This window comes from Megascapheus bottae, chromosome 13 (assembly GCF_031878675.1).
Source record: "Megascapheus bottae isolate mThoBot1 chromosome 13, mThoBot2.hap1, whole genome shotgun sequence".
Lineage (NCBI taxonomy): Eukaryota > Metazoa > Chordata > Mammalia > Rodentia > Geomyidae > Megascapheus > Megascapheus bottae.
In genome coordinates, this window is record NC_143521.1 from 22,135,879 (window position 1) to 22,161,193 (window position 25,315).

At 34.6% G+C, this 25,315-nt stretch overlaps 1 protein-coding gene and 1 pseudogene across 1 annotated transcript in view; one reads left to right on the forward strand and one right to left on the reverse strand.

Annotated features, from left to right (window-relative positions):
- Nucleotides 1-22,911, forward strand: part of Uba6 (ubiquitin like modifier activating enzyme 6) — a 59,196-nt gene extending 36,285 nt beyond the window's left edge. Inside the window, exons 23-33 of the mRNA XM_090343500.1 lie at nucleotides 461-589; nucleotides 1,979-2,030; nucleotides 2,121-2,184; nucleotides 3,368-3,437; nucleotides 5,308-5,379; nucleotides 7,208-7,325; nucleotides 8,656-8,849; nucleotides 9,496-9,623; nucleotides 10,701-10,788; nucleotides 12,817-12,911; nucleotides 21,133-22,911. Of these exons, the coding sequence (XP_090199626.1) occupies nucleotides 461-589; nucleotides 1,979-2,030; nucleotides 2,121-2,184; nucleotides 3,368-3,437; nucleotides 5,308-5,379; nucleotides 7,208-7,325; nucleotides 8,656-8,849; nucleotides 9,496-9,623; nucleotides 10,701-10,788; nucleotides 12,817-12,911; nucleotides 21,133-21,268 (1,146 nt within the window). The 3' untranslated portion in view covers nucleotides 21,269-22,911. The remainder of the gene's footprint in view (nucleotides 1-460; nucleotides 590-1,978; nucleotides 2,031-2,120; nucleotides 2,185-3,367; nucleotides 3,438-5,307; nucleotides 5,380-7,207; nucleotides 7,326-8,655; nucleotides 8,850-9,495; nucleotides 9,624-10,700; nucleotides 10,789-12,816; nucleotides 12,912-21,132) is intronic.
- LOC150055689 (prothymosin alpha pseudogene) lies at nucleotides 15,560-16,352 on the reverse strand (annotated as a pseudogene).
- Nucleotides 22,912-25,315: the final 2,404 nt, after the last annotated feature.

The following is a 25,315-nucleotide window of genomic DNA, read 5'->3' on the forward strand; positions in this document are numbered from 1 at the left end:
AAAAAATATGATGGTAGCTTATGAATTAAGAAACTTTAAAGCTAAACTGGGTACTTAAACTAGCTCTTAGCTGTAATTGTAGTGACTTAGGAGGCTGAGATCTGAGAATCACAATTCAGAACCAGCCCAGGCAGAAAAGCCCACGAGTCTTATCTCCAATTCTTCTGCAAAAAATTCCGTACTGGCTGTGTGGCTCAAATAACAGCACCAGCCATGCGTGGAAAGCAAGCCGAGAGCATGAGGAAGCAAGTTTAATCCTCAGTACTGAGAAAAAAGGATAGAGAAGAGAAACAGACATTAATAAGAAATTTAAAAGTGAAAATGTAAAGAATAAAAATCTAAAACAGTATCTACCCTTTGGTTTTGCTTTATACTTTTGGGGTATGTGTGCAAGTTACAGGCATGTGTGTGTAAAATTGAAGTATTTTAATTTTTGTTTTATTCTCCTTTCCCATTCTAGAAGATACAAAATGGACAGAGTTTAGAAGGTTGTTTTCAGGTTATTAAGTTACTGAACAGAAGACCTAGAAATTGGTTCCAATGTGTAGAATTAGCAAGATTAAAATTTGAGAAATATTTTAACCATAAGGTAAGTATGCATTGTTAATCATTAAGAAAATATCTTACCTGGGTCCATTCAGTTATTTCTAACTCTCATTGATCTGAAATGTCTGCTTTTAGTCTATCAGGCTTTTGAGAAATAAGGAATAACAAGTGAGAACAAAGGCAGACCACACAACTAATGTCTGCTTGAATATTACTTTAAATATTTAAACTGCATTTATTAGATTGCTAGTTTTATTCTGTCTTTTGCATGCAAAAATGGAATTTAGGTATCTTTTCCTACTGTGAAATAAGAAGTATATAAGTATGTTTGCTCCCTTTGGAATAAGGAGTATATTCTATCTCCAGTTAATTTAGAGATGATTCAGTAATTTTGAAGGAATTTTGCCTTTCCTTACCATGTCTTTTGAACACATCTGTTTCTTTGTAAATTGAGGATAATAGATATTTAATGCATGGGGTAATGCTGAGGATCATAAATTTAATCATCAACTTACTGTTTTGCTTTATCTTTGCTCAATTTTTACCCTCCCCAATATAATTTTAAGCAAATATCAAAACTAATTTTTAAATATATTATGTATGTTTAATTGCTTCATTGTTTGAGGATTCCTTAAAAAGAGCAAAATGATTGTGTAAAAGGTAGCATTTATGTAATAAAAGAAAGATGGAAGCAAGAGAAGGCAAGATGGAATCTTGAGGGAACATTGCCAAAAAAAAAATTCTGGGGGCCCGGAGTTTGGCCTCGCGGTAGAGTGCTTGCCTAGCATGCACGAAGACCCAGGTTCAATTTCTTGGTACCACATACATAGAAAAAAGCTGGAAGTGGTGCTGAGGCTCAAGTGGTACAGCTCTAACCTTGAGAAAGTCCAAGGACAGTGCTCAGGCCCTGAGCTCAAGCCCAGGACTGGCAAAAAAAAAAAAAAAAAATTCTGAAAAATCCTTTCTCAACCCATCGTTGGGGCACACTGGTGCATTGTTGTCATCCCAAGCTATGTGATAGAGGCAAAAATGGGGAAAATCAGAAAATGATGCAAAACTCTGTCATGATTTGGGGATACTGAATATGGTAGTGTGTCCCAGTTATCCCAGCATGGATGGCAAACCTTAGTAGGTGGAATAAGGATCAGGCACCATAGCCAGCAAGAAGTGAGACCCTTGTCCAAAAATAACTGATGAAAAACAGAGCTGGGAATCGTGGCTCATGGGTAACAGGCCATCCAACAAGTACAAAGCCTTGAGTTCTAACCTCTTATATTGTTTAAACTGAAGTTAGGACTGGAGGTATAGTTGTGTAGTTCACGTGTAGAGTACTTATGTTTTTATGAATAAAGCATATATATTAACAAATTTTAAAATTATTTTTTTTCAGATAACACTGAGTAATTTATCTTTAATTCAATTTTTTCTTTAGGCACTTCAGCTTCTTCACTGTTTTCCTCTGGACACACGATTAAAAGATGGCAGTGAGTATAACCAAGTATTGAGAAAGAAAAAAACAACTTACTGATTACTGTTAATCATATATTGAAAATCATATTTGTGTCTTTTGTTAGGTTTGTTCTGGCAGTCACCAAAGAGGCCACCATCTCCAATAAAATTTGATTTAAATGAACCTTTGTAAGTGTGTGTATCTATGTTTTTAATTGTGATTTCAAAACGATTACAGTTTTCTTAGTCCAAAAAATAGAAGTCATTCTGGTCAACAAAACCACTCACAATCCTTTTCACACAAATGTGAATCCATTTATGTATATTATGTACTTTGCAAGTTTATAAATTTACCACTTTGATTTTGACCAGAAAAAGTCAAATGACAATAAATGGTTATATATTTAATAAAGCTAAGAATCTTGTTATATGGAAGAAGTGATTATTGCTATGTAGCTCCCTAAATTGTTCTTAAATAAGTTTTCAAAGGAGTTGATTTCTACATGAATACTTGGATCCATTATATTATATTTACACTTTTGTCTGTATTTTAATGAGATAACTTGGGCTGTTTCTACTAATCTTTCTTGCCTAATTTTCTCATCTGCTGCATGTTTAAGCCCACAGAGACAATACCATGAACTGCTTTTTCTATAAAAACGTAACTGTGGGGGGGTGGGGAGGTTTAGTAGTCTTTCCTAGCCAACTGTTTTTAAGCCATATTTGTTTTCAATCCCAATCTTAAACATAGGCCCATTGGCCAGTGTGTGTGTGTGTGTGTGTGTGTATAAATTTGTAGCCTACATGTCTTTGCTATACAAAATGCTATAATTTTAGTACATAGACTATAAAAAAAAATCTTTCCTTGATTTCTTTGTTTTCAAAAGAAATGAATTTGCTTAGCTTTAATTGATCTATACTATTTAGTCCCTGGTGTTTATTACTTTCTTGTAGTATAGTTTTTCTACTACTAGCATTCACCTGTCTTCAAAAGTAGTCATGATGATTTCTTGAACAGTAGAAGGAGTTTGTTGATAAGCATTTGATATTTTTTAACTTTTGCCATGTTTCGATTTGTACTAGAATTGCATTTTCTACTTTAAAACATATAATCCAGTAATATAAAATTTAAATCTATAATAAAAGTTTTGAAATATGATACAATGTTAATAAATTCTTTAATTAAAAAAAGAGACCTCTGGAAGGGATTTTCTGTCCATAATAATAAAAATAACAGGAACAATAAAAAAATTGTGACTTTTTCTCATTTAGATTATCATCTTAAAAGCCACATTTTTAATGTGCTATACATCTTGAAATTATGAATTTAAAGTGATGATTCAACTTTGCTTTATTTTTTTAACTTCACAAGGCACCTCAGTTTCCTTCAGAATGCTGCAAAACTATATGCTACTGTATACCACATTGCTTTTACAGAAAAGGTAAAATATTTTTCAATCTTTACTACATGATATAAAAACAACTTGTAATTAGTTAATTGAATCAAAATTTGTTTTCACAGGAATGATTCTTTTTTTTTTTTTGGCCAGACCTGGGGTTTGAACTCAGGGTCTGAACACTGTCATTGGGCTTTCTTCAAGGCTAGCACTCTTCTACTTCAGCCACAACACCACTTCCAACTTTTTCCATGTATGTGGTATCGAAGAATCAAATCTGGGCTTTTGTACATGCTAGGCAAGCACTCTACCACTAAGCTGAACTCCCCGCCCAGGAATGATTCTTTTTATATAAACATAAAATTTTGTTGTAGTTCCCAGTCTGACATAGCAAAGCTAACATTTATTACAGCATTATTCAGTAAAAGAAAGTTAAATTTTTCTTTCACTTAAGGAGTAATAAAACCTGAATATTTTTAACATATTTCTTATTACTGAATATGCTTTGTTTTCCTAGTTTTTTTATTTGTTTTTCCAGTCTTGGGCCTTGAACTCAGGGCCTGAGCACTGTCCTTGGACTTTCTCAGGGCTAGAGTTCTGCCACTAGAGCCACAGTTCCACTTCCTGCTTTTTTCTGTGTATATGTTTCAAAGCTAAATAAATTATGTGCTTCCAGGAAAACTGCATAGAACTCTTGATCTTTCCTCAGCCTCATGAATGACTGGCATGTAACCACCATACCTAGTTGTAGATCCAAAATAATACTGTCTGGTCCTTCTGTTGATTAATCATTTTTGGAATTGGTACAAACAAAATTCTCCCAAAAAAGTCTAATAAAACAAGTGGCATTTAGAATGGTTGCTGTATTATGTACTGGTTTTAAAAGTCACATATCATCAAGACCTAAGGAACAAAAGGCACATGGTATCCCTAATATGCGGTTATTAAATCCAAAATACACAAGAGCAAGGACTCAATAACTGCATACCCAAAGCAATGGACATGGTAATGGAAATACAAACATAACTATATAGACAAAAAAACCTATGACTCTATAATCATAATGTTTTATTTCATAAACTGATATGTTTCTATGACATACAAACCGTTAGCCTAATTTTGATTAAGTTCTAAAGACGAAGTCCCAGAGAATGTAATTAGAGATTCCCTCCTTGAACAATTGTTAAACTTGTCATTTAAAATATGATGTAAATATAAGCCATATAATTAATGATTGTTGTTCTTAAGGTACTATGTTATCTCTCATCACTTCTACTGTTCCTTGGTTATCTCATATTGTTACACTATCTCACTTTGTTACCTGATATATCAGATATATTTGTATTTGGTTATCTGAAATTGGATAGGGAACAGGGAAAACAAGATTGGGGGGGGAGGGAAATGGGGACCATGACATGTGAAAGGGTATCAATGTGTGGGAATTAAGGCACCATTTATCTGGCAAATATCATGTAACCCTTCTATTAATTACAATAAAAAAATATATTTAAAAATCATATATCAAACATTTTAATGGTCTTAAACTCATCTAAATCCATCTTGAATTGTTTTTCTGCTTCTCAAGGAAAAAATTATGTTAACCTTTTAAATTCATTGAGTATTAAATTGTTCAGACTGTTATAAAACTGAGAAACTATGTAAGTGAAAAAAGAGACTTCTTTCTTAAAACTTCTAGAAGTAACTAAGATTTTGTTTGTGGACTAATCATTTTTTTCCCCTAATCCTTTTTATCATAGTCTTTCTGTGACTACTTACAAAAATAAGGGCGAATGTGTCAAATAGTAGTCTAAATATTTAAATGAAAAATTATTTTCAAATGATAAATGACCTCTTACTATTTTAGCATTTGATATTTGATGAACCTTGATCAGGTTACTTTTTTTTTAATAAATAGGATTTATCAGCAGATTCCCTCATGAATATTCTTTCAGAAGTAAAGATTCAGGAATTCAAACCTTCCAACAAGGTAAGTTTAGAAATCTATCCATTCAGCTATTAGTTATTAAACTGCTACTTGTGACATGCCATTCTAAACCTGGATAATACAAGGAACAAAATTCCTGGTGTAGGGAGAGCCCTTGAAGGCTTTTAGAGACTTTTTAGAAGAAAATATGTGTATGTGCAGGAGGGTAATTTTAAGCTGAGATTTGAGAGCTAATTGAGTAATACTAAGTATTTTGTGTTATACTATGAGGTAAGCTAATAGAGACTTTTAAGCAGAGGAGTAACAATATGACTTACATTTAAAAGAATAACTGGCTGTGGTTAAGAATGAGTTAATGGAACATAAAGAAGAAGCAGAATAGAGGCAGTTGCTGGGCATGCTTGCCTGAGGTATTAATCATACCTACTGGAAGCAGGAGGGTTGTAATTCAAGGCTAACACAAAGAGTTGGCTGTGGTAGCAACCCTCCCTCATTCCAGCTGCAAAATAGAAGGTTGGTGGGCCAAACCAGGTCTGGCAAAGAGTAAGATTTTATCTCAATAATTAACCAGAGCCCAAAGTACTAGAAATATAGCTCAAGCTAGACCACCTTCCCAGCAAGTGTGAAGCCCTGAGTTCAAACCTTCAGAAACATTAAAAACTTGTTATAGACAAAAGGTGATGGGGATTTGAAGCACAGTGATGAGAACCAATTAGATTCCTTTTATACTTCAATATGGTTTTGACAGGACTTCTAAAGGACTGAAAATCAGAAAATGAGAGAAAAGATTACATTTTGGTTGAGATAGTAAGCAAGCTTACTAGCCTAGAATGAAGACATAGGAAAGTAAAGAACAGAGAACAAGCAGTATAAAATAATTACCCAAAGCTGGGCACGGTGGCTCATGCCTGTAATCCTAGCTACTTGGGAGGCTGAGATTTGAGGATCGAGATACAAAGCCAGCCCAGCACTACAAAGCCACAAAGCCCTGAGACTCTTACCTCCAATTAACCTCTAGAAAAAACGTGAAGTGGGGCTTGGCTCAAGGGTAGGGCTATATAGCCTTGAGCTAAAGAGCTCAGGGACAGCGCCCAGGCCAAGTTCAAGGTCCATGATCCCAAAAATAAAAAATAAAATAATTACCCAATAAAATCAGAAAGTAGATTGATTAATGTAGTAGAATTATAAGACAGTACTGAGCACCTAGGTAATGTGCTTAAGAAGAAATCTAAATATGGATAAAGTTAATTTCTTGAAGATTGAGGTTGGAGGCATGGCTCCAGTTGTAAAGTGCCATCCAATGGGCAAAAACAAGTTTGAGTCTGGGTCTTGGAAAAAAACAAGTATTTGTGGATATATTCTGTCTTTATCATGCTCAGCATTGTATGTGAAAGAAAAACTTTGTTAGCAGCTGGCAAGCAATTAAAGAATTCCCAATCTATATATTTTATTAATTTCCTGTTTCTTTTACTACATAGAACATTTCTACACCAACTAGAAGTATGCAATTTTGTTGAAAGTAGATTTGTCATAATTAAAACATTTAATATTTGTATCGAATTTTAAAAGATCTTTGTAAGTTATTTAATAATTTTTTTCACAGCCAATATAAAAAAATTTAATTGTACTTCCCTGGCAGTTTCTCAGTGAATAAGAGACATATTCTTGAAGAATATACAGTGTGATAAAATAGGTGATAAAAATATTGAAGGAAGATACAAAATACATTAGAGTCTAATGATTCATGATGCAATTAAAATATATGGAGCAAATGTTTTTCTTTTTGTGACGTGTTGATGAAACAAATGGTAACCAAACTTAGATACAGTATATAATAATATTAATAAATATTTAATGCATATACTTTAAGGTAGTTCAAACAGATGAAACTGCAAGGAAACCTGACCAAGTTCCTATTAGCAGTGAAGATGAAAGGAATGCTGTTTACCAACTAGAAAAGGCCATTTCATCTAATGAAGCAACCAGAAGTAAGGAAACTTCTTTTCAAAAGTGTTTTGAACTGGATTGACTATTATTTTATTTAAGCTTCATACGGGAAAGTTTATGGAATTAAAAAATAATAATAAATTCATCCTATGAAAGTCACTTTTTATCTTTAACTTGTGACTAAGTTCATCATTTTCTTCACCTGTCTCTGTCCTCAAATGTTGAAGTCTTCTTTCTCCAAATTACATTTGACTGCTGTTATTGTAGTTGATAGTAAAGTTTAAAAGAGAGCAAATTGCTCTGTTGTTAGAAATGTAAGGATAATAAGGTCCTCGTGGAGACTAATTTTTACACAGATGGATTTCAGTTACAGAACTCCTCTTCGGTTCTTACTGTCAGAATATAACTATACACTCTTGCAAAATTGTGTTAACATTGAAATACAAAGTGAGTAACCTCCAGTTGCATGAACCAATAAAATATCAGGAAAAGTAATCGAGAATAATTATCATTATAGTGATGTAGAAACTACTGATAAAAAAGATAACACATTTTTGTTTAAACAACTGATCCCATTATTTGTAGGTAGGATTTAAGGAATAAACATTGAGCAATACCAGGTAGACTTTTGTTTTATTATAACTGCTTGGTAGTAATTCAGTAAACTTAGTTTTATTTTGCTTTTTGCTATTTGCTGGAGCACTTTTTTTGTTGTGGTATCACAGCCATTTTCATATCTTGGTATAGCTTAAGTTTCCTTGAATTTTTTTATATTCCTCAGGGTTTTTTTGAGTCTTTTAAAAGTGGTAAGCCAACATCACTTTTATTATTTGCGTAGTTGTACAGAGGAGTTGCTATTTAACAAAGCAGTTTATGAACACAGTTCATCTTGATCGCTGTCACCCCCTTCAACCTTCTCACCTAAGTCTCCCAACCCACCTCTTCCCTTACTTAAACACTGGATTCTTGACTGCATCCCCCCTCATTCCCTTCTCCTCTTCATTCATCTTTCTCTCCTTGGCCCCACCATGCACCTTTCAAGTACCCATTTCCTAATGTTCATTTGTGAGTTATATTTATAAGCTAATTCTGTCTTCCACATTTGAGTTAAAACATGCAACCTTTGTCTGTGGGCCTGACTTCACTAAACAGTTTTTTCCATTTTTTCACAATTCATACAATATTATTCTTTCTTATGGATGAGTAACATTCCATTGTGTATGTATTCCTCATTTTCTTGATCTGTTTTTCCATTGAGGGGCATCTGGACTGATTCCATACTTTGGTGGTGGTGAAGAGCTAACATTGTTTTTATATAGTGAAAATCTGTATCACTTACTTTGGGACCTTTATTCTGGTTGCTCTGAACAGGTGACCTTCAAATGGCAGTACTTTCATTTGAAAAAGATGATGATAGTAATGGACACATAGATTTCATCACAGCTGCATCAAATCTTCGTGCCAAAATGTATAGCATCGAGCCAACTGATCGTTTCAAAACAAAGCGCATTGCTGGTAAAATTATTCCTGCTATAGCAACATCTACTGCTGCAGTTTCTGGCTTGGTAAGATTAATCTAATGAAAAATACTTCTTACTACATTTTTCCTGGCTTTTCCATCAAACTATCTGAGATATAGAGAAATAAATGTGGGATTTTATAGTTTAAAATTCTAAAATATTTCTGAAAACATAGCAAGCATTTTGAAATTTTGTGCTTATAAAGCTTTTCACAGGAGAAAATTATCAATTTTCTCAGTCATCTTTGTATCCCTCAAATAGATACGTTTTTCATGAATAAAATGAGTTGTCCTCATTTTTTTTGTAATTGAAGCTTTTTAGTGGGGCCCTAGTTATGTTAATTTCTCTAAAGGTATTTTTTTATACCTCTGATTTGAGTGTGTGGGTTTTTTTTACTTTATTCTTTGATTGTAGCCAAGTACTTTATTCTTTGTAGCTTTCAAAGTATAGAGATTACCTGATGAAATAACTTAGTTTATTATATATAGAAGATAAGTTAAAGATTTGAAGGTAAACTGTACCAAAACTCTGTAAAGACCTATGAATAAGAAAATTATATTACTCCAGCTCTATAACTACTTTTACTTTTTATACAAACATGTTTGAGAAGGACTAGAGAAAAACTAAATAGATCCAATTCAAGTCATAGTTTTTTAAACTCAATATAATCATATCACCTCCTTTTATCTAGGTTGCCTTGGAGATGATCAAAGTAACTGGTGGTTATCCATTTGAAGCTTACAAAAATTGTTTTCTTAATTTAGCCATTCCAGTTATAGTGTTTACAGAGACATCTGAAGTAAGAAAAACTGAAATCAGGTATGCATGAAGGTCTGTTGCTCTTGTATAATGAGAATGAAAAAAAAAGTACCTTGGGGCCGGGAGTTTGGCCTAGTGGTAGAGTGCTTGCCTAGCATGTACGAAGACCCGGGTTCGATTCCTCAGCACCACATACATAGAAAAAAAAAAAGCCAGAAGTGGTGCTGAAGCTCAAGTGGTAGAGCTCTAGCCTTGAGAAAGTCCAAGGACAGTGCTCAGGCCCTGAGCTCAAGCCCAGGACTGGCAAAAAAAAAAAGAAAGAAAGAAAAAGGAAAAAAAAGTACCTTTAAAAGGGAGAAGTATTGACTTTACCTCTTCTTTATGTCTTTGCTTTCAGTTCAGGACCAATTCAGACATCATCTTCTTAAAGCATTTGTTACTAAACTAGCCAAATAATTTTTTGTATGTTTGTTTGGCCACACTCTTTTGTGTTATACTTTCAGATTGCACTTATCACAGTTTATATGTATTATACTCCACATAGATTTCATCTGTCTACTCAAATAAATTAGAAGTCTTTACACTGTGTTGCTGTGGATTATGAAATTTAGGATCTAATTCCACAAATTTTTCACTTTTTAGATTGGTAGTAGCCAAAACTGATAGAAGTATAAATGCCATGGTCTACAGTAGTGGAAATATGACATTGTATTTTAGATTTGCAGAGGACTCTGCATATATTTCGTTATATATATATATATACATATATATATATATATACACATACATACATACAAGGTTATCCTTCTGAAACTAATAAAAATAGCCACTGGTTTGGACAGTCCAAATTGTCCTGTAATGGGTAACTGGAATATTGCATCATGAAACCCCTCCTGCCATTTAAAAGCAAGAAAAAAACAAAGATATAGTGATTTATAGTGAGACACTAAAAGAAACAAAAAAATTATAAAAGTGACTACCTATTTGATGTAATGGGGAAATAAATAATGAAATACATAGAAGTTGTTTTTTCTCACATATTACTAATCACAAATAATGGAGTTCAGAAACTTTTTGTATTATTTCTAAACAGAAGATACTTTAAATATTTCTATTCTGAATATTTTTCTACAATAGAAATGGAATATCATTTACAATATGGGACAGATGGACTGTACATGGAAAAGAAGATTTCACTCTATTGGATTTTATAAATGCAGTCAAAGTAAGATATTTTTATTTACTTCATTAGTAGTTTTGAGTCTGGTTATGTTTATATTGGTCTTTATTCATGGGAGATATGTTTCAAGACTCCCAGTGATGCTTGAACCTGCAGATGGTATTGAACCCTTTATCTACCATGTTTTCTCCTATATATGTATATCTATAACAAAGTTTAATTCATAAATTAGCCACAGAAAGTAACAACAACAATGAAACAGAGTAATTAAACAATATGATAAAAAATACTTCTGACAGAATAAAATATATGGGAGATTTTTAGTGATTTAAGCATATGATGTTTTTTATGCATTTTTTACTGTTAGTATAAAGCTGAGGTACAGAGGGGTTACAGTTGCATAAGTCAGATAAAGACTACATCCCTTTCTGAACAGTGTCACCACTTCCCTCGCTCTCTATTTTTTTCTCCTATCCCCACCCACAAGTTGTATAGTTCAGTTCCATGGAGTGTCTGGTGAGTACCACGGCTGCATGTCATTTCTGTGTTCCTCCTAACCCCCCCAAACACAGATGAATGAACAAAGTAAGAGAAAAGACAACAAAAACAGCAACAATAACAACAAAATGTCTCCATTTCCTGGAGTTCATTTTAATAAATACCACTGTATAAAATCAGGTACATGTAGGGTTTTGCATCTTTTATATTCCTGTCCTAAGGATTGCCTCCTTTGATCTCAGTGTATATGAATGACTTATCATGTTCCATTGTATTTTTTTTTGTCTTTCACGATACAGTATGTTTACTTGTAGCTTTATAGGCACATTCAGGTTACCACAAATGAAGGAAAACATACAATCTGTACTTCTCTGAGCCTGGCTTACTTTATTTAATATATTTTTTCCAAGTCTTTCCATTTCTTTATGGATGGTAGAATATCGTTTTTTTCTGATGGATGAGTAGAATTCTATTGTGTATATATGTCACATTTTCTTGATCCATTCATCCACTAAATGAGGAGTGTCTGCACTGATTCCCTATCTTGGTTGTGGCTAATAATGCTGCAGTGAACATGGTTGTTCAGCATATGATTTTATATGCTTATAAATTCAAGGACTTTCACCTTTTCAAAGGAAACACTTCGGCGTGTCTGTTTGTGTAAGAATCACTATTGTGCTTTAGGACTATTATTAACATATGTGCTACTGCAGCATTTTGCTAAAAAGACAGCTGCTAAATGACCAGTGGATGAGTGTACACTGCAGATATGCAGGACCAAGAGATGATTCCCACCCAAGAGGGTTAGAGGACAGCCTGAGGTTTCATTGTACTACCCAGAGTGGCATACTACTTAAATCTTAGGAATTGTTTCTTTGAAATCTTCTATTAAATTCTTTCATGCCATGGTTGACTATAAAAAGTAAGAACAGGGCCAGGAGTTTGGCCTAGTGGTACAGTGCTTGCCTAGCATGCACGAAAACCTGGGTTCGATTTCTCGGTACTCCACATACATAGCAAAAAGCCAGAAGTGGTGCTGAGGCTCAAGTGGTAGAATGCTAGCCTTGAGAAAGTCCAAGGACAGTGCTCAAGCCCTGAGCTCAAGCCCAGGACTGGCCAAAAAAAAAAAAAAAAAAAAAAAGTAAAAACAAGGGCTGGGCGTTTGGCCTAATGGTATAGTGTTTGCCTAGCACACACAAAGACCTAGGCTTGATTCCTCGGTACCACATACATAGAAAAACCGGAAGTGGTACTGTGGCTCAAGTAGTAGAGCACTAGCCTCAAGAACAGTGCCCAGGCCCTGAGTTCAATCCCCAGGACTGATAAAAAAAAAAAATTAAGAACAAAGATAAAGGGGACTATTATAGTTTTTGTCCATTATTAATCGGTAAAAATTAGCATTATAAACTATATATCAAAGATTATAAGTATAAATATTTAAAGTTAGAGATATTAAGGTAAAATGAATATTATTTCATATATTTGCTTTTTTTGCTAGTTATTATAAAGCATTTTCTCTCAAGCATTTTGTGTTTGAAGGTTTTAAATGTTTCTCTTTTGGGTGTTTACTTGTAGGAGAAATATGGAATTGAGCCAACAATGGTGGTACAGGGAGTAAAAATGCTTTATGTTCCTGTAATGCCTGGTCATGCAAAAAGGTTAAAGCTAACGTAAGTATCTTAAATAATTCACAAGAACCAAGCGAAGCTGCACATATACTGGAAAATTAAGTGTAGAAGTTCTTGAGATTCAGATAAAGGATTACTCTTATCTAATGCTAAGCGAGCTCTCTACAAGCTTCCGCAAAATAGATTCCTAAGATGACCATATACTTGGAAATCTAGTGTAGTTAAGATTTCCAGGTGTAGAGGCTTAGAAGCTTGATTTGGTAAATGTAGGAAGTAAACATAGATCCACCTTTTATGTAGAAACTTTAGAAGGGGATTTATGAAACTGAGATATAATACCAAATGCCAGAAAGTCATTATTTCAAGTGACTTTTGTTCCAGATGCTTTTTCTTTCTTTTTTCCTATATTTTTTATTGTAATTATTAGAAGGGTTACATTATATTTGCCAGATAGAAGGTGCATTAATTCATATACATTGATACCCTTTCTCACGTCTTGGTCCCCATTTCCCTCCCCCCTACCCCCACCCCTCATCTTGTTTTCCCCCCTTCCCTATCCAATTTCAAATAACCAAATACAAATATATCCAATATATCAGATAACAAAGTGAGATAGTGTAACAATATGAGATAACCAAGGGACAGCAAAAGAGATGAGAGATAACAGTACATTAAGGACAACAATCACTCATTGTATGGCTTTTGTTTCTATATCATAGAGGTCCTTTCATTTAGCATCATACTATTTGGCCATATATATCTAGGTTTTGCTCTAATGCAAATCTCTGCTATGGGAGACTAAGGTTTCTACTGATTGTGACAAATGAGGGAAACCATTGCGTCTATGTTCCTTTGAGTCTGGCTTACTTCACTTAATATGATTTTTTCTAAGTCTTTCCATTTCCTAACAAATGGGGCGATGTCATTCTTTCAGACAGCAGCATACAATTACATTGTGTACAAATACCACATCTTGTTAATCCACTCAGCAACTGAGGGACATCTAGGTTGGTTCCATATCTTTGCTATGGTAAATAGTGCTGCAATGAACATCATTGTGCTAGTGGATTTAGTATGTCCTTGTTTCTGGATAATTGGGTAAATGCCAAGCAGTGGAATTGCTGGGTCATAGGGGAGCTCTATGTTTAGTCTTCTGAGGAACTGCCATACTGCTTTCCATAGTGGTTGATGGAGTTTGCACTCCCACCAACAATGTAGTAGTGATCCCTCCTGGCCACATCCCCTCCAGCATCTGTTGTTATTAGTTTTCTTGATCTTGGCCATTCTAACTGGAGTGAGGTGGAATCTTAGAGTTGTTTTGATTTGCATTTCTTTTGTGACCAGAGATGTGGAGCATTTCTTCATGTGTCTATAGACCATTCTTATTTCTTCTTCAGAGAAGATTCTCTTTTAAGTCTTTGGACCATCTTTTAATGGGATGGTTGTTACTTTGGAGATTAAATTTGGAGTGATTCAATTTTTTGAGTTGTTGATATATTTTAGATATGAGGTCTTTGTCTGTTGTATGGTTGGTGAAGATCTTCTCCCACTCTGTAGGCTTCCTAATTAGTGTACTAGCTATGTCCTTTGCCATACAAAAGCTCTGCAGTTTAATGCAGCCTCACTTATCCAGCCTTTCTCTGATTTGTTGTGATTCTTGGTCCTTATTAAGAAAGCTTCAACCTGTCCAAGGAGGCCTAGTGTATCTCCTATTCCTTTTTGTAAAGTTTTCATTGTGTCAGCTTTTACCTCGAGGTCTTTGATCCATTTGGAGTTAATTCTAGTGCAGGGTGACAAAGAAGGATCTTACTTTAGTTTTCTGCAGGTGCTTAACCAGTTCTGCCAGCACCACTTGTTGAAGAGGCTGTCTTTCTTCCAGTCTATTTTTTTGGCTCCCTTGTCAAAGATTAGATGGCAATAGGTCTGTGGTTTAATATCTGGGTCCTCAGTTCTATTCCATTGGTCTTCAGGACTTTTCTTGTGCCAGTACCAAGCTGGTTTGATAATTATAGCTCTGTAATAGAGTCTAAAGTTTGGTATTGAAATTCCTCCTGCACTGTTCTTTCTGCTAAGAAGTGTTTTTGCTATACGGGGTCTTTATTATTCCATATGAAATTTTGGATTGCATCTTCTATTTCCTTAAAGAATGATATTGGGATATTGATGGGTATTGCCTTGAATTTGTAGATAGCCCTTGGCAAGATTGTCATTTTCACAATGTTGATTCTTCCAATCCAGGAACATGGGAGGTTTTTCCATTTCCTTAGTTCTGCTTTAATTTCCTTTTTCAGGGTTTTAAAGTTTTCATCAGAAAGGTCCTTTACATTCTTAGTTAAGATAATTCCTAGGTACTTTATTTTCTTGAAGGCTATTGCAAAAGGAGTTGCTTTCCTGATTGTTGCCTCATTCCTCTCACTGTTGTCGTAGAGGAAGGCAGTTGATCTTTGAGGGTTAATTTTTTTTTTTAGAACAACTCAGTAAAATAATATTCCGGTTTATTGTTGGACAACATTGTTTCATACATACATCAAACAGGCCAAAAAAAAAAATAATAATAAATAGCAACTTCATAGACAAAAGGAAAAAAAGAAACCTTTTTATCTTTGGCCTTTTTAACCGTCTCATACAAACCAACTACTTTATAGTACAGCTAAGTACAAACACAAAAAAAGTTACTGGAATGCTCGGAATAAGATTTTTTTGTTGTTGTTGTTTTTGCTTTTTTCACAAGGTTTTTTTTCTCCTTTGAGATTATAATGAACATGGTCACACCACAAGTAGTCAGAAGTAGGACAGAATGCTCTGAAGGCTGGTTTGGTCATCCAAGATCATTAAAAATGGCTGACCCCTAACAATATGTACAAAAATATAAAATGTAAATAAAAAATACAAATTTTCCTTTTTAAAGTACTTTTAAGAAAAAAAGCAGGGCCTTGGAAGTTTTGGTATTTTCCTCCCCTGTTGCAAATTCTCGTGGTGGTTTTTGTGGGGTAGTGGAGAGCTTGGTGATGCTGCCCGCTGAGGGCGGCGGGCTTCTCTACTCGAAGGTGACCACGTTTAGATTCTGAGACGGGAAGTGGAGGGTGAATAGGTAACGGTGGCCTTTTTAGTTAACTTTTCCTCTTTTGCTGTCTAGTCATCCTCATCAGTCTTCTGCTTCTTGGTATCGACATCATCGTCCTCATCATCTTCAGCTGCCCATTTGCCTGGAGCTGCCTCTGCCTCCTCATCTTCATCTCCATCCTCCTCCTCGCCGTCACCTTCTTCCTCACCTTCCTCCTCTTCTTCATCTATCTCATTATCAGCTTCCTGCTCCCCATTTTCCTCATTAGCATTCCCATTGGCGGGGGCATCTCTTCCATTCTCTGCCTCCTCCACAACTTCCTTCTTCTCCTTCAAGTCCTTGGTGGTGATCTCGGAGCTGGTGTCCACGGCCGCATCTGGCATGGTGGTGGGGGTGTGGGGCACACCGGTAATCCGGTGCAGCGAGGGAAAAAAAAGAATGCGAGAGTTGGAGGACTCGGTCGAGGAGGCTGCCGGAGTCCGCAGCGGCGGAGGAGGAGACTGCGGCGAGCAGGACCCAGGAACAATGCAAAGATGGCTTTTCAGAGCCGCCAGTGGGGGGGTTGAGGGTTAATTTTATACGCTGTTACCCTTCGAAAGTTTTGAATCAGTTCAAGGAGCTTGAGAGTAGAGTCTATAGGATTCTTTAAATACAGAATCATGTCATCTGCAAAGAGGGAAAGTTTTACTTCCTCTTTCCCTATTTGGATCCCCTTTATGCTTGCTTTTTGCCTTATTGCACTGGCTAAGAATTCTAATACTACGTTAAAATCATTCCTGATTTTAGAGGGAATGGCTTTAGCTTTTCGCCATTAAGTATAATACTAGCTGTGGGTTTGTCATGCACAGCCTTTATTATATTGAGGAATGTTGCATGGATTCCTAATTTCTCCAGAGCTTTTAACATAAAGGGGTGTTGGATCTTGTCAAATGCCTTTTCTGCATCTATTGAGACAATCATGTGATTTTTGTCCTTGCTCCTGTTGATGTGTTGAATTATATTGATTGATTTGGGTATGTTGAACCAGCTTTGCCTCCCTGTGATGAATCCTGTTTGATCACAGTGTATAATTTTTTTGATGAATTGTTGTAGACCGTTGGCCAGTATTTTGTTGTGAAGTTTTGCATCAATCTTCATCAAAGAAATGGGTCTATAGTTCTCTTTCTTTGATGAATCTCTCTCTGGTTTGGGGATGAGGGTTATACTGGCTTCATAGAGTGAGTTTGGTAAAGAGCCTTCATTTTCAATTTCGTTGAAGAGCTTGAGGAGTATTAGTGTGAGCTCTGCTTTGAAGACCTTATAGAATTCAGCTGTGAATCCATCTGGCCCTGGGCTTTTCTTAGGTGAAAGGTCTGTTATTACCTTTTCTATTACAGTGCTTGAAATAGGCCTGTTTAGTTGAGTTAGTTCTTGGTTCAGTGTGAGTATGTTAAAATTGGCTAGGAATTCATCCATTTCTTCTAGATTCTCAAATTTGTTGGCGTAAAGCTTTGAGAAGTATTTCCTCATGATGCTCTGGATCTTGGTAATTTCTGTTGTGATAGTACCATTTTCGTCTGTGATTTTGTTTATTTCGGTATGCTCTCTTCTTTTTTTTGGTAAGATTTGCTAAGAGTCTGTCAATTTTGTTAATTTTTCCAAAGAACCAACTCCTTGTTTTGTTGATTCTTTCTATAGTTGTGACCTGGTTCTTTCTAAGGATTAGATATGTATCAGTGAACAAAGCCAAGTCACTACCTATTAAAAGATGTTTATGTAACAACCAGAAAAGTATGTCAGTTGGTGGTAAATACTATGGAGAAAATAAGAAAGATGAGAAAGACATGGAAAGGCAAGGTTAGGTTATTATATTTAGGAGTCTAGATATTCCCTTTGCCTAGTAAGATAGCATTTAAACAGACAGAAAAGGAACCAGAGAAAGCCAAAATTTTGACAGTGGTCTTCAAGGACTATATGACCTATTTCCTAGTTACTAAGTTTCCTCCCAAACTTTTCTCCCTTTGCTCACTGTATTCCAGGTGCACCAACCTCCTTATGTTTCCTTAAACATTCCTGTCATGCTCTAACATGGGGCCTTTCATTGTTCTTGCTTGTTTCCTCAGATTATAATTGTTCCTTAATTAGGAGCCTGGCTAATTTTCACCTCTGGTCTTTGTACTTGGTATAAAAAGCCTTTTCTTAATTTTTCTAATTTATTGTTATTGAAAAGGTGATGTACAGAGAGATTAATAATGAAGCCTGTACCCTGCCTCAGTCAGTATGCCCAAATATCTCTGCTCTGCATTTTGTCTTTTTTCATAGCACTTAGCACTACCTATGGCTACTTTATGTTGTGCTTACATAGTTAATTATTATCTTGTATTTTTTCATCCCACACTAGAAAGTAAGGTCCACTAAGCCAAGAATGTTTCTTTGATCTTGATTGTGTTTTATGTTTGCACTTAGACCTGGCATATTAACTATCAATAAATGTTTATTGTAGAACTAAATGAATCTGAGAATAACTTTAAACCTGTAATGTTTAATTATTATAAAGTGAGGTTAGTCACTTATAATTTATAACAACTTGACTATTATTATATTTTTTTGCCAGTCCTGGGGCTTGAACTCAATACTGTTGTTGGGCTTTTTCCTCAAGACTAGTGCCCTGCCATCTGAGCCACAGCACGCTTCTAGCTTTTCTCTGTGTGTACCACTGAGGGATCGAACCTGGGTCTTTGTGCATGCTAGGCAAGCACTCTACCACTAAGCCAAATTCCTGGCCCTCTTAATTATCTTTACAAAAAAAATAATAATTATGTCCTGGCATTGTAGCATACTCCTATAATCCCAGTACTTGGGAAGCAGAGATAGAAGATTTCTAATTACCTAAGGTAATAATTTATCTTGCATTATTTCTCATTTGATCCCTAAGTGTCTTTTGGGTAAGTTAAGAATAATGATCAGGGTAGGGTCTGGGAAAACATGAGAAGGGTTATCACTGTGCTGTAAGTAATACACTCAGTGCCTGATCAATGTAACTGTAATCCTTCTGTACATTACCCCGATAAAAAGAATAATAATTAGAATTATGTTGTATGCTACCTAGAATAGCTTAAAATTTGTTGCCAGAAAGAAAAGTTTTTGAGAGATGGCTGATATTTGATACCTTCATCATGGCTTTGCTTTGTGAATGCAATTTCTTATTGTATTACATTGTTCATTTAGCAGGTATTTTAAGTGAGTAGCTGGATGTGGTGGTTGAGGACATAGCTTAGCTTTAGAAAGACCTGGATTTGCATAGTTGGGCAGCTATTCTCATGTCATGTTAGTTTCCTATCCAAAGTTAAGAATGATTATGCCATGTCTGTTGAGGATTATAATAGTAGTAAAGCGTAACAAAACCATAAATATTACTCTTGTTAACTGTTTTCTATTGTACGGATAGCTTTGTTGTTAAGGAGTTCACAGTCTACTGAGGGAAATTAACATGTTAATCATGAACTAAAGTAATCAGATCATTATACTGAAGATTTTTGCAGTGCACCATGGATTGTAATAACTCAGTCTTCTAGTTGGGGCAGGTTTCATTTGAGCTATATTTGAAGGACTGTTTCTGGACAAAAAAAAATACCAGTTTGTTCAAACACATGCAGCTAAACAACAGCATGGTCTGGTGGGAATTAAGATACTTTGGAGGACAAAGGGCAAACAAAATGCAGCAGCGATACTCTCAACACAATATGTTGGAAATGAACTTTACACCTGGGAGAGGGGGTTGGGAGAGGGAATGTGGGAGGAAATGAGGGAGGGGGTACAATGTTGGACAAGAAATGTACTCACTACCGTACTTCTGTAGCTAACCCCTTTGTACATCACTGACAATAAAATTAAATTTTAAAATATATTTAAGATTAAACTCAAAGGTGGTGTGTTGAAAGTGAATAGGAGAAAGAATGAAAAGATAGGTATGGGACAAAATCTTTTAACACTAGTAAGATCTATTTGTGAAGATTAAATAGATTCCATAGTCCTGAGCCTGACATTAACTAGGTACTTACTAGATGTTACAGGTAACAGAATAACATCAGACATACATTTCATGATAATTCTGACAGTGGTATAGATGAGAGAGAAAGTACAACTGAAGACTGTATTTTAAGGGTATAATGTAGGTTACTTTTTTAATCTTTAGAGAAAAATGCTACAGAATGCCTTCAAATATTATAAGGAGTATAGAAAGAACATTTTCTAAAATCATTGCTTAACATTTGGGGAATTGTTTTAAATCCTTTAGTATTAATCAGTGTCCTCTGTATTTTTTATATGAGCGTCAATACATGGTAAGGAGGTGGCTGCTCATTTTGATATGTCCATGTATGCATAGCAATGTATGCTGATCAGCCTCACATCCTCTCTATTCCTTATTTCCAAACTAAGCTCAGTAAGATTCATTGTTCCATTTTAATACATGTACATAAGTGTTTTGACCATAATTTGCCTTCCTTGACTCTCTGTGTTCTTCCTTTCTTACTAGTACCCACACCCTGAACATGACCTTTCTTACACTCTTGTCTTTTTGTTAATGGTTCAAAGGAATTAAACTAGTATTTCACATATATATATATATATATATATAATACTTTAATCAGATTGAATTGCCAGTTTTCTTTATCATTTCCCACAATGATGTAAATTGATTCACAGTTCCATATATTATATATATGTGTATATATGTATATATGTATATATAGGCATATATATGTAAGTGTGAATATATGTATATATACACATACAAATGTATTTGTCACACACATGTGCATGTGTGTAGATATGTATGTATGTATATGTGTGTATATATATATATATATTTTTTTTTTTTTTTGGCCAGTATGGGGCTTGAACTTAGGACCCCTGGGTGCTGTCCACTCTACCATTTGAGCCACATCTCTACTTCCAGTTCTTTTGGTAGTTAATTGGAGATAAAAATCTTCATGGGCTTTCCTGCCCCAGCTGGCTTCAAATAACCATCTTCAGATTACAGACATGAACCACTGGCACCTGACCCAATGTAGTGTATATGTAAGAGCAAATGGATAAATAAATTTTAAAGTAAAGCCTAGGCAGTAGTTTAGATAGCATCAGTTAACAAATCATGCTTTCAGTTTACAGTGTTTACCAAAGAATTTATTCTTTATTGCTTTTTTTTTTTTTTTTTAGAATGCACAAACTTGTAAAACCTTCTACTGAAAAAAAATATGTGGATCTTACTGTGTCTTTTGCCCCTGACACTGATGGAGATGAAGACTTGCCTGGACCTCCAGTAAGATACTACTTCGGTCATGGCACTGATTAATAGAAGTCGTCTTAGTTACTCAAATGCTACTTCATTTTGCACTTTTTCAGAAGCTAAAAAAAAAATCAGCTCTTTACTATGGATTTCTCCTTGATGAAGCCTTAATTTAAGGGAAACCAGTAAGAAACTGAAGAATTGTAAGATAATCTGAAGTGGAATATGTGACAATGATCACAAGCAACTTGAACTGGAATAACATTTTCTAATGCTTCCAACAAATTTATATAGTAAGCTCTCAGATAAAAAGAAGGAACAAAGTACTTACCTATGACCAGAAGAAATAAGGATCAAAAAATTTGAAAATAGTTGATATAACTACTCAGAAAGTTTTAATAGTATTTAATTTCTTTTTTGTTTGGCATCTGAGACCCATTTTTCAAAACCGTGTTTGGTACGCTGTACCTCTTACATGACTAAGCTGTGATAACTTTTTACCATTGGGAAAAGGAAAAAGGTACTGGCAGATGAAGAGTAGAGATTTTAAATTGTATAGTTACTGTTTTCTGTCCTGAAAACTTTGTTAGTTTGAGTTTCTTTTATCACTGTCTCCCCCAAATCAGAATTTTTGTTGATATTAGTGTTGTAAGCCATGAGCAGTAGGTCAGATAACACATGTTAACTTGCACTTAATGTGAACAGTATTACATGGATTCTGACAACCCTCATCAAAAAATCTGTGAATGTGTATAGATATATGTGGCTTATCATTTAATTTTTAAATATGACTTCTAATTTGGCATTTTATTTATTTGGAATTCTAAGCCCAATTGTAGTACTCATAAGACTAAAAGGTTTTGTAAAGAGATTGTCCTTAGAAATAGATGAAAATTAGCAATTAAAAAATGATCACTAGTAAAGTCTTGATTTTTTTTTCTTTCAGCAACCCAATAGAAAATACTAATACATTAAAGGGGAACATGTCATTTTATTCCCCATTCTTAGAACTGGAGTCAGTACAGATAATAATTATTTTTTTAGTTCCTTAATGAGAGAAACTTCGTTTTCTGATGTGAAACGATATGAATGATTGCAAATCTGATATAAGAGCTTTTATAAAAATGATGTAAATTATACTCAGTACTGTAAAGTCAATGGAAACAGCAAATGGTTATTACTAGAGCCGTCATGCATTCTGAAACCACTGACACTTTACAACCTCAGGAAGTCATTTTCCTCCAGCTTTTTGTCTTCTTTCCATTAGTTGTATTTTGATAAATCAGAAACTACATTTACACCAGTGTTACTATAGTTTGGTATCTTTGTACTGCATATTTACTTACTTTTCCCACTTTTAAATAGTTTTAAATTATTCTGTCAACCAGGTGATTTGTATACTTTTGTAAGAAATTTTACCCAATTGGGAAATGTTTGAGAGTAGAAGGAAAATTTGTATAATTAAAGGATAATCTGCTTATGCACCTAGAGATTAGAGAAGGATGAACAGGACAAGTTTGAAGAAATAACATTAAAAATAAAAAATTTTTGCTCATCAAATCCTATCCTCTCCCATGGCAGTATTCCAAATATTACACTGAAAAATATGGTTATATGAAATTGAAAGTAGGAATAATATCAAGCTCCATGGCCTGGAACTTTACAAGGTAGAGATAAGAAAAGGGACTTTTGTACAAGAGAACCTTTCCCTCCCCTTTTGCTCTTTGACAGCAAAAGATATTTTTCAGGTATCCATTAAGCAGACTTCAAATAGCTTAGCCTCTACATCTCTGAAAGTAAATTTAGAGACACGCTGCCACTTTGTAGTTTAGAGACAGCCTTACTTTATCATGTAGAAACAACTTAAGGTCTTGTACTTGCTAGCCATCGCCCCTCCTATCCTTCTGCTTTTTCATTTTTCAGATAGATTCTTGCACTTTTACCTCATAACCTCAGTTTTGCTACCTCTGTCTCCTGAGTAAAACTTGCAAGCGTATTATCATTACTTTTGTGCCTATAGATAATTATTATTGCCCTTACATCTTAGTTCTAAGCTAGAAAGCCAGAGTAAAGTTAATAGCAATTATTCTTATTTTGTTTATTTCAGTACAGTAAGATCACTAAGATCACTGTTGGTGATTGAAATCCAAGATGCAGACATGATGTTGTAAAATTTCCTTGGATCAGATTTTTTTTTTACTAAAAATGAATTAAAATTTCAAATACCTGTATAGCCATGTTCCATAGTTGTCCCCAGACATTCTGATTTTGCTACTCATTTTAATGTATAATGTTGGGTTTTGTGTTCTCTAGTTTTCATGCTTTGAAATCATGCTTCAGCATTGACTGTGGAGGAATGATATGTCAAAATGTTTTTGGCTCTTAGAAACTCTATTGCAACAAATAGCCAGGGATAGACTTAGTGATGTAGTTTAGTCATACAGGAGTATATTTGTGGCCTTGAATTTAAACAGCAGCAGTAAAAATAAGCAAATGCAACAGGGAGAAATCATTCCATTTTAGAATTTAGGTGTGTGCTTATTTGCAAGTTCCTTATAGATATTTCAAGAACTTGGAAATATATGTGTGTATTTTTCTGTTTTATCTGTTACTGCACGTGCTGGTGGTAATAGTGTCAAAGCATGAAACATTCAGCTATATTTAGAGTCTGCAAATGAAGACAGAAAGAAGAGTTCTCTTGAAATTCTGAAGAGAAAAATACCTTTTCACCTGATTTTTTTTTTAACTACAGTGAGTATAATCATGATCTCATTGTGACTGCAAATATCTAATCATTTAGTATGACATTACCAGGTATGGGTATAAACTTATGTTTTTCATAAATTCAAGACCAAATCAAGGAAGGTTAAGTCTTAGGATATATCAAGTAGTATCAGATGATTTGTATTCACTTTTCCCTTAAAATTTTTTTAATTGGGAAATATGTAAATTATAACAGAAAATATTTACTTTTATAAATATGTAGAATTAAGTATATTTTTAAAGGTACTACTCACATGACTAGAACTCAAATTAATAGAAAATTGACAGGAACCCAGAATCTGCCCAAGAAGTACTCCCTAGTTCCAGCCATCCTATACATACCCTCTGGTGGTCACTACCCTCCAACCTTTTGTGGTCATTATCTCTTTGTTCTTATTTTATTAGCACGTCTGTATGTAAATCTAAACAATATAGTTTAGTTTTGTCTGTTCTGAAGCTTAGTAAAAAGAATCATACTTTTTTGTGGCTTTTTTCAATCAACGTGATTCATCCGTGTCATAGCTATACTGCATCATCATTGCTGTGTAATTGACCTTTGTGTTCCCATACCACAATTTATTCATTGTATTGACGGTAGATGGTTTTAGTTTGGAATAATTCCAGTTTCACTGTGTGAATTATTTTGTGTTTCCTATTGCAAATATGGTATCTTGGTTATAAGGTATGTGTAGTATTTTATATTTTATTAGATAACTACCACTGGCTGTCAGTGGCTCATGGCTATAGTCCCAGGTACTCTGAAAGCTGAGATATAAGGATAGTGGTTTCAAACTCATCCTGGACAGCAAAGTCCATGAGACATAACCTCCAGTTTACCAGCTGGAAGTGAAGCTGTGGTTCAAGTGGTAGAGAAGTAGTCTTGAGCAAAAACAGTTTAGAGACAACACCTAGACCAGGACTAGTCCTAGGACTGGAACAAAAAACAAATCTATTAGATGATTACAGATGTTTTTCTAAGCACTACACATGCCATTCCTCTGCATTTCTATCCATACTACTGGATGTGCCATTATGTATTCGTAAGGTTTTACTCTATATTTTTCTAATTATCAGTGAAAATGTCAAGTGTGTTACACATCTTTTTCTTTTGTGTTGGCAGTTTTTCCTTACCAACTCATGAAAAATCTTTAGTTGTACATCTATAATTATAGATATCTTTGTGCCTTTCCTTCATTATATTATTTGATTGAAAAGTTTATTAAGGGTTAGGTACACAGTTCAGTAGTATCAATGTTTTGTTTGATCTCTCCTAAAAGCTTCAATTTTTTTTTCCCATGACATTTAATTTATGACTTGTAATTCAAGGACTCACACTTTACAGGCTGGTGT